The 14,634-nt window shown below is 42.1% G+C and overlaps 1 protein-coding gene across 1 annotated transcript in view; it reads right to left on the bottom strand.

The window, feature by feature from the left end:
• LOC132886454 (receptor activity-modifying protein 1-like) overlaps positions 1–12,903 on the bottom strand; it is a 66,020-nt gene extending 53,117 nt beyond the window's left edge. The window contains exon 1 of the mRNA XM_060921109.1: positions 12,480–12,903. Coding sequence (XP_060777092.1) covers positions 12,480–12,566 — 87 coding nt within the window. The 5' untranslated portion in view covers positions 12,567–12,903. The remainder of the gene's footprint in view (positions 1–12,479) is intronic.
• Positions 12,904–14,634: the final 1,731 nt, after the last annotated feature.

Here is a 14,634-nt window from a genome sequence, read left to right as displayed (position 1 = left end):
GAGAAACCCAGATGTACTGTAGATTTACATCTCTACTGAACAAGCAAAAGGGATTAACAAGGACAAGGTCCCTGAGAAGAAAGAAACCTTGAGAGGAAGCGATCAAAATGGAACCTGTGTTCTTTTAGGTGACACCAGATAATGGGAGTAAAAATCATCACAGTATACAGGTGTAGACAAGTACAGACACACAGTACTAAGTAATAATAACAGTCGAGGGCATAACTGCACCACCTGAACATCAACTATGCTATGTACTTTACACCAGGGGTTTTCAACCTTTTCTACTTTAAGGCCCACCTCTTCATACTTGTAACAAGTTGGGGCCCATTCAAAAAGACCTCCAATTATTTTGGCTCATCTATTCTATTAGAATCTAATAATCTATTGTAAAGTGTATTAATGGGATGCAACATCACTCCCTGTTACAGATGGGAGCCCAGGAATTAAATAAATGCAATAAAAACAAGCTGTTTTTAATCGTAGGTATTGTATTTAAAACTGTGTGGATGTGCCAGGGTGTTCTCAGTCAAAAGGGATTAATGATCCAAAACTGGAGTCTGGTCGATTAACGCAAGAACTTATTGCCATGTTTGTGTACAGCAAACAATTAAGTTATTAAAACCAAGAAGTGCACTCAAAAGAAGTGGATATAGAAACCACTCAATGGGATGAGATCCTTACACACTAACAAAGAAGGATTTTTCCTGTGAGTTGGAAAATTATCCATCCGTTGAATTCCCCAACATCTCAAACTACCTGGTGCTGCAGACATCATTCTACACAGACACACAGATGAAAACCTGGAAGAGCACAGAGGAGTATATATTTTTATATGTGGCTGGGTTTAAGATCTGGGGATCAGGATACTACAAGATAAATCCTGTCTCGTTTTTACCCGGGTAAGGAGGAATTTCTAGGCTTTTTGTACATGTCTTTGCGATGGGTGCTAGGATGCTACAAGTTTTAGTATCGGGTGTAAATAAACCACAGCTGCTCAATTCTCAATCCTCCCTGCTCTTCTTTTCCAGGTAAATCATTCACAAAGATCCACATAAACCCCTTTAAACACCTGGGTATTACATGTATTATATATGCATTAGTTTACAATATAGCATGGTCCAGTGGTTGAGAAACACTGCTTTATGCGACACTTTTGGTCCCAAAGCTGCTTCGCTAGCCTTTAAGCCATGGCTGCCCCTCATATTAGAAATGTTTTTAACAATTCAGTGTTTTACATTCAAGAATCTAATATGAGGAAAATTTGCCCTATTTTAATTAATTACTAAATGGAATTTTATTGGGAGTGGCATGGTGGTGTAGTGGTTAGCACTGTGACCTCACAGCAAGAAGGTTCTGGGTTTGAGCCCAGTGGCCGATGAGGGCCTTTCTGTGTGGAGTTTGCATGTTCTCCCCATGTCTGCATGGGTTTCCTCCAGGTGCTCTGGTTTCCCCCACAGTCCAAAGACATGCAGGTTAGACTAATTAGTGGCTCTAAATTGACCGTAGGTGTGAATGTGAGTGTGAATGGTTGTTTGAATGAATGAATGAATGAATGAACCCTTTATTGTCACTGTTACCAGTGAAATTGACCATCAACCTGTCCTTACAGAGGGGGAACAGGACAGGAAGACAGGGATAAAAGAAAAAGAAACACAGTAGTAACATGAGGAAAGATGAGGAAAAAAAGAACCCCCCCCCACTATGCTCCTATCAGGAGTACAGTGTGGGAGCATTTAAAAACCTCCGCACGAGCACACAATAACACAAGTACACTTTAAAACATGGGACTTGAGGGGGGGAAGGGGGGAAGGAGGGGGCAATCAGGGGTGGGGGGAAGGGGTAAGGGGGTAGGAGGGGAGGGGAGGAGGTAGAGGTAACCCAGCGCAAGCAAGCAGCCATCCGCTCCTGCAGCCATGCAAGCGGCGCTGGTCACGCACCCGCTTGTCACACTGGGGGTGAAAAACGGCGACCGCGGAAAATTGGGGAAGGAATGTGAAGAATGCGAGAGTGTCTCACAGCAGTGACCTTCTGGGGGAAATGTTGCCCCAGCAACGGCCTTGATCGAGGCTGGTGCAGTTCAGGGAGCCGAATGTCGATAAGATAAAGATTGTTTGGTCTTTTGAACAGACGCAGTCTTTACACGTCCACACCACTCGTCCATATCTGTCCATTTCATCCATATCTGTCCATTTCTGTCCATTTCTGTTCAATTCAATTCCATTTGGTCTCCGAAATACTTATTCCTTGCAAAGCCGAAAGCGTCTCCGAGATGACAACCATGTTGTGGTTCAAGTTCTATAGCCACAGTCTGAGTGCCGACAGCTTTGCCCACCGCTCAATCATGTCGGGCAGCTTTGTGGGGCTTTGAACAGCTGTCACCGTTGTCTGATTTCCTTGATATACCAGGGCAATGCCTAATCCAATCAGCAAAAGTCTGGTAATCATAGTTCCGAATAGGTAAATATCTCCAATGTCCTCCACAGACGTTCCGGCAGGACAGGTGGGTTCCCCCGAACCCAGAAACTGTGTCAATTTCGTTAGGAGACCAGTTTATCAAATCCATGCTTTTTTAGTTTAGAAATTCAATGCAGAGAGAGTCTCTCAAAAAAAAAGTATAAGCAGATGAGATGAAACAAAGAGGACAAGCAGGAAAAAAAGGAGAGGAGAGCAGAGAAATGCGACCGCCTTCCGTGAGAGCATGGAGAAGAAAGTGTTTTGTCTGTATGTGTTAGCCCTACGATGCTCTGGCAACTTGTCGAGGGTGTACCCTGCCTCTCACTCATAGTCAGCTGGGATAGGCTCTAGCTTGCCTGTGACCCTGTACAGGATAAGTGGCTACAGATAATGGATGGATGGATGGATGGAATATAATTGTAATCATATTTTGGTTGGAGAATCCACTGGCCCAAAGCTTTTGTCTTAATAAAAACAACAGGACATGTTTTGTTTGTTTGCTTGTTACAAAACTGAAAAGTCTCTCAAAAGTCATTATCTTGAAATAATTTGGTGACTTTTTCAGAGGAAGATTTTTAACAGTGGTCTCCATATCAAATGCAAAGGAATTTTAACCCTGTTTTGATATTATGCTAAAAATTACAGAAAATCCCCCAGCATTTATGCAAATCTAAGGCTTTCAAAAGATCTGAGGGTGTCGAACCCTCGAACAATGTTTTTCCAAAATGTATTTTGAACTCAAATCTATATACTATCCATCAGGTCAGGAGACCTGCTACTGGTATCCAGTAATCAAGTACTACCTGCTGCCAGGTCAGGCAGTTAGGGACTAAACCTTCTCCCCCACTGACTCCTTGGAGTATGATGAGTAGAGAGGCTTGAATCCCTGATGGGATTAAATACAAGATCCAGCTAAAGGGCGTTGGCTCTGGAAAGCCAACGATGCCCATCCAGCAACTTTTTTGAGTTGACTGCACCGGGTGGTGCCCCTTCAACTATTTTAGCCTTTGGTTTCTCATGATGATGGATATGATGAAGAAGAATGGCCATCAAGTGAAGTGCCTGCGGCCTTTTAAAGACTAAACATGCTGAACCGAACTGAACCGATACATCAAGCAAAGAATGCAAAGAAACCCTTGAAGAACCCTTTCTCAGAGGGTCACTGATTTTTGTTAGATTAGATTAGATGAGATAAAACTTCATTGATCCCTTTGGGCATGTTCCCTCAGGGAAATTAAGATTCCAGCAGCATCATTACAGATAAACAGAGAAAAGAAATAGAGAAAAACTTCTAGATAAATTAAAATAAATTAAGTATTTACATATACAAATATAAAAGAATAAGATATGGGGAAGAGAGGAAGGGGGAGGGGGGAGAAGTGGGGTTAGTGTGTGTGTGTGTGGGGGGGGAGCAGGAAAGATATTGCACTTTATATTGCACATTGTCCGGTATTGCTTATTGTTAGACTCGGCTACTGCTCCTTCCCATCCTCTGTCCTCCTGTTACCCCTCCTCCCCCCCAGAGAGGAGTTGTACAGTCTGATGGCGTGAGGGACAAAGGAGTTTTTGAGTCTGTTCGTCCTGCACTTGGGAAGGAGCATTCTGTCACTGAACAGGCTCCTCTGGTTGCTGATGACGGTGTGCAGAGGGTGACTGGCATCGTCCATGATGTTCAATAGTTTGTCCATAGACCTCTTCTCTGCCATCGTCACCAGAGAGTCCCGCTTCACGCCGATCACGCCCTCATCCGTTAAGCAGTAATATCTGTATATCTGTTGAGTAATATCTGTTAAACAGTAATATCTGTTGAGCAGTAATATCTGAAATTGGACACTAAACCGAAAGGATAAATTACTGGCCTTCTTTACATCAATGGCACATGGCAGGAGAACCTCTACAGATACAAGTGATGATTTTAAAAGCCAACTGTCCAGATTGAATCATTAAATTCTATTGTCCTGTGCTGGAGGTTCCCACTTCTTCCACAAAATGTATCAAACATTCCAGATGTTTTGGGTGGTTCCAATACACCATGCTGGGAATGAAAGAACACTACATCTAGTTGAAATGTCCAAATAGTTCCACATTGATTTGACTATGAATTGAAAGTTTTGGGGGAGGTTCAGTTTTTTCATCAAAGCATTCAAGTCAAGTCAAATTTATTTTTATAGTGCTTTTAACAAGAGACACTGTCGCAAAGCAGCTTTACAGAATTTTAATGACTTTAAACATGAGCTAATTTTATCCCTAATCTATCCCCAATGAGCACGCCTGTGGCGATGGTGGCAAGGAAAAACTCCCTCAGACGACATGAGGAAGAAACCTCGAGAGGAACCAGACTCAAAAGGGAACCCATCCTCATTTGGAATTCAGATTGGTATTCAGATTGCATGCAAGTAATAAGACCATTTCCACTCATTACCTGGAAATGCTGTAGGGGAGAGTGGGGTAAGATGAGCCACTTTTTACATTTTTCATCATAACTACATGTTAAAGCCATTTTTGCTTCCAGTCTACACACCATACCGAATTTCAAAGTGTACTGTTACTATCTGAGCAAAACATAATTGATAAGCTCTTATGGTTAGAGTGATATTACCTCTTGAAAAAAAAATGTCAAGTGGCTCAACTTACCCCATGCACGGGGTAAGATGAGCCACTGTGTGGGGTAAATTGAGCCAACACAAAACATGTTAGGTTAACAAAGTAAACAACTTTTATTATTAGAAATGCAATCAATGAATCAAGTCAAGTCAATCAAGTGGGGGATAGGGCCGTTGCATAGAGAAGGGGAGATGAAGAGAGAGGTGATAGAACGAGATGGGATAGGGAGGGATAGATAGATGGATAGAGAGAGATATATGCGTAGATAGATAGAAAGAGGGATGGTTAGAGAGGGAATGAGAGATATACTATATTATAGAAATAACTAAAACAGTAGAACAGTGCCAAAAGAATCTTATTTCTTTCAGTAGGTTAAAACATTGCTAAAACATGCAGCAATCGTTCCATCAATCATTCAATCATTTCATCATTATTCAATGTTCCAAGCGTTCAAATGGCAAGGGAACACCATTTGCCTCTCCCTCCGTGCTGTCCCCCCAACAGTAAAGGGGCGGGGCAATTTTTTCACAATATCCTGTCTTGACAGGACAGCCTTATCTTTCTCTTTGAAGACAAAGGTTGGCTTTCTTGCAGAGCCATGGCATGACCGGCTTCTTTTGAGAAATCTTGCCTCTATTTCGAAGACATCCAATTTGATTATCTGGCCAATGAAGAAATGCATTTTCTTCTTCCCCGTGTATTTTGCCACAACATAATCCCCCACATCTAACAACTGGTCTTCCTCATCTGATGTCATATATATATATATATATATATATATATATATATATATATATATATATATATATATATATATATATATATATATATGTTGTTGTCATATATGACCAGTAAATGTGAAAACTTAAGTGTCATCCATATTGGGTAAGCTCAGCCACCAATGGGGTAAGTTGAGCCAGTGGCTCAACTTGCCCCACATCTAATGGCTCATCTTACCCCATGGCCACCATTTTGTAGAAAAATGCTAATAAAGGGGATTAGGCTAATCAAAATTATTTTTATTAGCATTCATATCATAGCTTAGAAAGCCACTAACTTAACCCTAATGTGTCTAAATATTATTCTACTTTTGTCTTCTCTAAATCATCTTCACTGTGGACAAACATGGAATTGACTTAGAAAGCACAAAAACACATTTTTATAAATATGTCCCTCACCTAGTTTGACATGTGGTGCTCCTCTCCACAAGTGTAAGTAAATGGTCCCGGCCCCCTTTGAATGTGGTCACATGGTCACATTTGTTTACTGTTTCTTAGAAACAGGGGGTGGCTCATCTTACCCCCTGGCTCATCTTACCCCGCTCTCCCCTATGTCATATGCAGGTTTTTAACATTCATTTCTGTGCTACAGAGAGAATCAGATTTGCTAGTTACACTCACTGGCCACTTGAATAGGAACTTGTTTTTGATTCTAAGATTCCTGTTCTTTGGAGGAGTGGAACCCAATGTGGTCTTCTGCTGTTGCATGCTGAGATGCTTTTCTGTTCACCACAGTTGTAAAGAGTGATTATACGAGTTGCTATATCCTTCCTGACAAAAAAGCTCAAACCAATCTGGCCATTTTCCTCTGACCTCTCTAATCAACAAGGCGTTTGTTTCCACCCACAGAACTGTCCCTCCCTTGCTTGAAGTTTTTTGTTTTTTTGCACCATTCCATGTAAACTCTAGAGACTGTTGTGTGTGAAAACCCCAGGAGATCAGCAGGTTCTGAAATACTCAAACCAGCAGTCCATCTGGCTCAAATCAACACCCATACCACAGCGAAAGAAAGTCACACTCTGAGATCACAATTTTTCCCATTCTGATGTTTGAACAGGGCGGCACGGTGGTGTAGTGGTTAGCGCTGTCGCCTCACAGCAAGAAGGTCCTGGGTTCGAGCCCCGGGGCCGGCGAGGGCCTTTCTGTGTGGAGTTTGCATGTTCTCCCCATGTCCGCGTGGGTTTCCTCCGGGTGCTCCGGTTTCCCCCACAGTCCAAAGACATGCAGGTTAGGTTAACCGGTGACTCTAAATTGACCGTGAGTGTGAATGGTTGTCTGTGTCTATGTGTCAGCCCTGTGATGACCTGGCGACTTGTCCAAGGTGTACCCCGCCTTTCGCCCGTAGTCAGCTGGGATAGGCTCCAGCTTGCCTGCGACCCTGTAGAAAGATAAAGCGGCTAGAGATAATGAGACGAGATGATGTTTGAACATTGTGAACATTAATTGCATAAAACAGCAGGTGGATGGATGCACGTTATTAATGAAGTGGCCGGTGAGTGTAGATTTCCTTCTTTTTTATTATTTTAATTAATCCCGTCATTTCTATTCCTTCCTAGCCTTGTTTATTTGTTGGATCCGATGAGTAATTTTGAGTAAGATTACCATTGATATCAATGGCAAAGCAATGGAAAACAAACTGAGAAACCAAAGAGTGAGTGATAAAAGAAGATAAAGAGAGCACAGGAAAAGGAAACGGTGCCCAGCAACCTTCAAACTTTGCATGCTTCACAATACACCATTTTGAGACTTGTAAGCTCGTTTAAATTGTACGACAAAGTTCAGTGTTTTGAACTCATCTATCCTTTGTCCTCATTGATGTTTATATGATTTGATTCTCTTTTGAGTAAAACTCGTGAAACTATAGTTTAAATCTTGTTTTGCTGAATTATTGAACCTGCCTAAGACAGAAAATAGTGAAACCTTAGACTCAAATTCTAATATCATAAAAGCATTGATTAGTCTATCTGGATATAGATACGGTTTACATGATTTCTTCGTCCAGGTTGAAAGATTTCATTGCACACGTTCGTGAGAAAGAAATGACATGTTCATGAGTCAAAAACAAATAATTAAACCGGCATAACCGGTTGTGAAACTTTCAGTTAAGCTCAGTCATAAAACATGTTCCAACAACCATCTCCAATGAGACTAAAAGTTGCCTCATGGAAGAAATATAAAACCTCTAATAGCCCTTTTCCACTACCCTTTTTCAGCTCACTTCAGCTCGCTTCAGCTCACTTCAGCCCAACACGGCTCGCGTTTCGACTACCTCAGAGCAGCATGACTCAGCTCGCTTCAGCCCTGCTTATCACCCAAAACTCGCACGGTTTTGGAGTGGGGCTGAAGCGAGCCAAACCGAGCCGAGTGGGGCTAGGGGTGTGAGGAGCACGGGCGATTGCTCTAAGACAACGAGGGAGGCTCAGCCTCGTCTAAAAATGACGAACATCGTGTAGGATGAATTGCGCTAGGCTTATGTTATAGCCGACCTTATAACATTGCTATTTCAGATCCAGAATCATAGAAATATATGTGCTCAACCCACTACAGTGCGAAATCATTCCGTTATAACTTTCCCCAGTTTGCCTAATGTGTGCGTGAGTTTTTCCCCCTCGTGACAGCGCGATGCAGCCCAGGCTCAGTGGATTGGGAGCTCTGTGCTTGTCAATCTCAAAATGCAAGACGATTATTGGACAAATACTGTGAAAATGCCCGCCCACGGAGTCTCACGGACTCCCAGCCTCAATGGACTTCAATGGCATTTGGGAGCTATGCGCTTTTCAATCTCAAAATGCAAGACGATTATTGGACAAATACTGCGAAAACGCCCGCCCACCGGACTCCCAGCCTCACATGGGAGGGACATGGCAGTTTCCGCGAGGAGACTGGTGATTGGTGAAAGCGGCCGGATATTTTCTTTGATTGACAGCTCGTTTCAACTATAGACAGGCAGCGGTTAACAGTGTTGCCAGTTTGGGCGGTTTTAAGTGCATTTTGATGGGTTTTGAACATATTTTGGGCTGGATAACGTCAGCAGTATCTGGCAATATCAGTTCAGTCCCATGCAGATTCGCAAGTGCTGTGGTGTATTGTAAGAAATCGGCTTACATTTCGATTTCATTCATTACATACGGTTTCTACCAGCTTTTTTAGTTTGTATATATTTTCATTGTAAATAAAGTATAAATATAGTGTTGTCAAGTTTGCTATCTTAGTTCCAGAAATTTCGTTTATTTGAGTGACTGAACTTGAACTTGAGGGGGCTAGTCAGCTAGCAAGAAAGCTGCGCACGGATGCCAAGCATTGCTGATTTAATTTTGGCGAAGCCATTTGCCAGTCTTCCTTTCGAGGATAAAATTAAAGAGCAGGGTAGACCAACGCCTCAAATTGACTTGGTGAAAAAGGTAGGGAATAATACTCGTTCCTTTCAGCTCTCCTGGTACGAGAAAGTGAATTGGCTAACAGCAAGTGACCCACATCAACAACAGTAAATAAGCTAGTTTAGTAATATGTCATGGATGGACCAAAAATATAGAATCTATTTAAAATGTTTATGCTGAGTATATTATATTGGAATATATATTTTTCTGGATATGAATTAAACACCGCTACAATTTGGAAAACATTTTTAAACAAAAACACAGTGGAGGTCAATTTTTAAACAACATGCCACAATTTTAAAATATAAAATGTTAAAATATACCCCCCCCCCAACACCACCATCATGTATATTGGACAGTAGGCTAATTGGCCAAAAGAACCTGTTATTTCACAGTTTGTGACGCTGCCAACAATCAGCCAGATCAGAGGCAAGAGTATGGGCAAAATTGATGTGTTTTTTCTTTTAAAATCTGGAAATATCGTAACCGACCAGCCTCCCCTGTTTGAAAGACTACCAGCCGCCACTGGTGAGGAGACACTCCCCTGTGCACTGATTGGTGAGGAGGAGTGTCCTCATATGCCCACACACGCCCCGCGAGCACGCTGGGATCTGTAAACACTGTAAACCCGGAAGAAGAAGAATTACGAATTACGAGAATTTCTGAAGCCTTATGCGCCTCGCCTCATCTATACGCTCTTGCCAGTATCTGTTGGCGTTGTCGGTGACAACAAGCCACAGCACCAAGACCAGCAACACTAACGACTCCATGTCCTCCATGTTTATTGTTTACTATCCGGGGCATGAAACTACCGCTTAAAAGATCACTGATGTCACTGTTTGCGCCGCCTAACGACATCACGTGACGTCCACCCACTTTCGCTAACTCCACCCAATGTGTCCACCCACTTCCAGCCAGCACGGTTCAGCTCGGTTGTAGTCAAAATGCAACTCCAACAGCCCCACTCAGCTCGACTCAGCCCAACTCAGCACGGCACGGCTCAGCCCAACTCAGCCACATTGGTAGTGGAAAAGAGGCATAAGTTATTTATCCAGAGCATGTGGCACAAATCATCTCATCTTATTATCTCTAGTTGCTTTATCCTGTTCTACAGGGTCGCAGGCAAGCTGTAGCCTATCCCAGCTGACTACGGGCGAAAGGCGGGGCACACCCTGGACAAGTTGCCAGGTCATCACAGGGCTGACACATAGACACAGACAACCATTCACACTCACATCCACACCTACGGTCAATTTAGAGTCACCAGTTAAAGGTGGAGTATGAGAGTTTTTTCAGGAGTATTTTTTACCATATTGCTTGAAAAGCTCCTCACACCCATGTTGCAAGCAGTACAATAGAAGGTTTGACCCAAAAACGAAATATTTTAATCCAGTCTACAGTGTAAAATAAAGGAAAAACGCCATCCAATCATATCGAGCTACCACCTCAAAATGATTGGATACTGACATGTCAATCAGACTGAAGCCCGAGCAGCCCCCCTTCTGTGTGTGTGTGTGTGTGTGTGTGTGTGTGTGTGTGTGAGAGAGCGAGCAGAGCAGAGTGTCACACAGAGCGCAGGATTCTCTCAGTGCGCTGACTCCAAACAACGGGGATTTACAAGAAAACGGAAGGAGATATTCACAAAATTCTTTGACAGTGAGTGCCACAAGGCATAGATATACATAGAAGACTAGATGCCTCGTCCCCGTTGCCCGTCAACGAAGTCGAACGTCCGCCCATGGCGGCCATCTTACCTCAGACAGCTGGCTTACCCATTACATTGTGTTGGTAGCGATATGTACTTTTCAGATGACCGTAACTTCCTCAAATTTCAATCGATATTCAAACGGTTTGGTTTGTTATATAAAAAAAACAAACGGAAGTATGTATTTATGATATTAATGATGAATAATCATTTTATGTTTTAAAAAAATACATGCTGAAATTCCTATGCTGTGAGAAGCCTAACACTGCATACTTATGGATAACTGCGGCCTTAGGACAAATAACCATACAATTTATTTCCAATTTTTAATGAAAATATTTTTACATGTGATAGGGCCGTAGGGGAAGCTAAAGTTAAATAAACAGCTTACTCACTTCTGAAACTTCAGAAATACTTCATCCACCTCAAAAACCTAATAAACTCACATCATAGCATAACAAATGCAAACTCACATCATAGCATAATAACAAATGTAAACTCACATCATAGCATAATAACAAATGCAAACTCACATCATAGCATAATAACAAATGCACTGCCCGAGTAAGTAATAGTATAAAACAGTGACAGCGACTCACGGTAGTTTGTGACAAAAAAAGCATTTAATTAAATCACATGTGGTTATACTTCCAAGGATAAAAAGATATCTTTACATTTACAAAAAGAACATTCAAAGCTGATTATCATGTCAAAGTCAATATATGTTAGCACAGAAGATTGAAATGTCATTTGACTAGGCTTCAATGTGCAGTTAAAATAAAACTAAACATACTGATATAAACATCTACAATTAAAACACACACAGACCCACATATCATCTTGTCATCAAAGTCAGTACTTTGATTTCCTCTAGAAATCATAATGTAAGTTGTTTTAAATTAACCAACCCGAAAATGAAAACCATGTGCAAGTGCAACTTCATTCATTCATTATCTCTAGTCGCTTTATCCTTCTACAGGGTCGCAGGCAAGCTGGAGCCTATCCCAGCTGACTACGGGCGAAAGGCGGGGTACACCCTGGACAAGTCACCAGGTCATCACAGGGCTGACACATAGACACAGACAACCATTCACACTCACACCTACGGTCAATTTAGAGTCACCAGTTAACCTAACCTGCATGTCTTTGGACTGTGGGGGAAACCAGAGCACCCGGAGGAAACCCACGCGGACAACATGCAAACTCCGCACAGAAAGGCCCTCGCCAGACCCGGGGCTCGAACCCAGAACCTTCTTGCTGTGAGGCGACAGTGCTAACCACTACACCACCATGCCGCCAAGTGCAACTTCAGTTATTGAAAATATTATCTCATGACCTTCCATGTAAAATTACTTGGTGCTACAAGCTAGCCTAGCATGAAACACAACTTTGACAAAGCTGCAGTAAGTCGTTTTTGAAGAGAAAAGGTACGATTTTAGCATGTTCAAGCCCCCAGAATTACAACCACATTAATAATGTTTTAAGAAATCAAACCATTTGTATATACGTCAAAATTTCAGCGAGATAAGAAACGTTTAAGCATCTCAATGGTCTTACCTCAGTGTACCGCAAATTCTGTGGAAAAGCTTGCCTGTGGTAAGATGGCCGCCCTGTGCAGAAGTTCTGGAATACGCGGTGAGGCATCTAGTCTTCTATGTATATCTATGTCACAAAGATCTCCTGAACGCACTGATGTAATTTTTTTGTCTGTAGTGTAAAAAATGAGGTCACTAGAGCGAGTTAAAAACGAGTGACTTTTCTGCCAAGTTTTATAATGGAAGTCTATGTGGCTGCGCGGCTGTGCTCTCCTCACTTTCAGGCTTCTCATTCAAAAACTGCAAGTCCTATCATGTAGGTAGACACATTGTGTGAATCAGGACAAGTGTGGCTACTACTTTTGAGAAAATTATGTGTGTAGAGTGAAAATTGGGGCTGAAAACACAGTTTGAATGAGAAAGTTTGAGCTATTTTTCCAAGCTCTCTACACTCTTTCTCTACACTCTGCTCCACTGGTGTGTAACGCAATAGACACCCATTATAAAGGCTGATTTTCTCAGGCTTTATAAGGGGGAGGAGGGGTGGAAGCATGGCGAGGGCGGGCGTGTTTCTTTTCAAAATATGGCTTGGGGGAACCGTTATTCCAAAATCTCATACCCCACCTTTAACCTAACCTGCATGTCTTGGGACTGTAGGGGAAACCGGAGCACCCGGAGGGAACCCACGGAGAGAACATGCAAACTCCACACAGAAAGGCCCTCGCCGGCCACGGGGCTCGAACCTGGACCTTCTTGCTGTGAGGCGACAGCGCTAACCACTACACCACCATGCTGCCCGGCACAAATCATAAGAAAAAAAAACCCCATAAAGGTCAAAGTACAGATTGCTGGAGTTTGGGTATGACAGATAAGGAGACTACTTTGTGGTCTTGAATAAAAACATCCTCAGAGTAGTAATAATGCCATCAAGCTAAACCTGTGTAAAAACAAATAATTAAACTGGCATAACCGGTTGTGAAACTTTCAGTTAAGCTCAGTCATAAAACATGTTCCAACAACCATCTCCAATGAGACTAAAAGTTGCCTCATGGAAGAAATATAAAACCTCTAAGTTATTTATCTAGAGCATGTGGCACAAATCATCTCATCTCATTATTCTAGAGAGGAATTATTGCAGCGAGAAAACACACAAGTGAAAGGATGGTGTTTTCCACCACCTGCATACGAAGAAAAAAAAAGTCTCGAAGCAGGGTTTATTGAAGAGAAAAACCCAAGTCTTTTGGAGAGACATGAAATGAACATGTTACAGGAGGTAGGGGTGGGGGTGGGGTGGAAAATTTCCTCCGGGGAAAGTGGTGATTTTGAACCAAATAAAACAGCAGATGTTTCCTGGGTGCACACGAACATTTACAGCATTTACAGACAAACACTGAAATCATTATTAATAGTGAAATCTCCTCAATATGACTCAGTTGCTGGATGCCACTTGGCATAAGAGCAGCATTTATGCAGTAATGTTTGAAAAAATGACAATATTGCTCTTTACTCATTCTGAATTTGATGCCTGCAACACTTTCCAAAAAAGTTGGGCCAGGGACAACAAAAGACTGGGAAAGTTGTGGAAAGCTAAAAAAAACCCACTCGTGTGGATCATTCTACAGGTAAACAGGTTAAATGGTAATTGGAAAGGCTCAATCATTCACAAGCAAGGATGGGGTGAGTTTCAGCACTTTGTGAAAAACTGCATGGGGAAATAGTCCAACATTTTAAGAACAATGTTTCTCAAGGTACAGTTGCAAAAAAATTGACGGATTTCACCATTGACAATCCATAATATCATCAAAAGACTCAGAGAATCCAGAGAAATCACTGCACATAAGGGGCAAGACCGAAAACCAACATTGACTGCCTGTGACCTTCGACCCATCAGGTGGTACTGCATTAAAAGCCGACATGATTTCATCAAGGACATTATGAAATGAACTCGGGAACATTTTGGAAAACTTTTGTCGGTAAACACAGTTCATTGGTGCATCCACGATGCAAAGTGAAAGCCAGTAACATCCAGAAATGCCCTGGAACATCCAGAAAAGCTCATCTGAGATGGACCGATGCAAAGTGGAAAAACGTGCTGTGGTCTGACGAGTCAACATTTTGAACTGTTTTTGGAAATCATGCACAGTGTGTCCTCAAGGCTAAAGAGAAAAAGGATCATC

This window comes from Neoarius graeffei, chromosome 5 (assembly GCF_027579695.1).
Source record: "Neoarius graeffei isolate fNeoGra1 chromosome 5, fNeoGra1.pri, whole genome shotgun sequence".
Classification (NCBI taxonomy): domain Eukaryota; kingdom Metazoa; phylum Chordata; class Actinopteri; order Siluriformes; family Ariidae; genus Neoarius; species Neoarius graeffei.
This window is presented reverse-complemented; position numbering and strand designations above follow the sequence as displayed.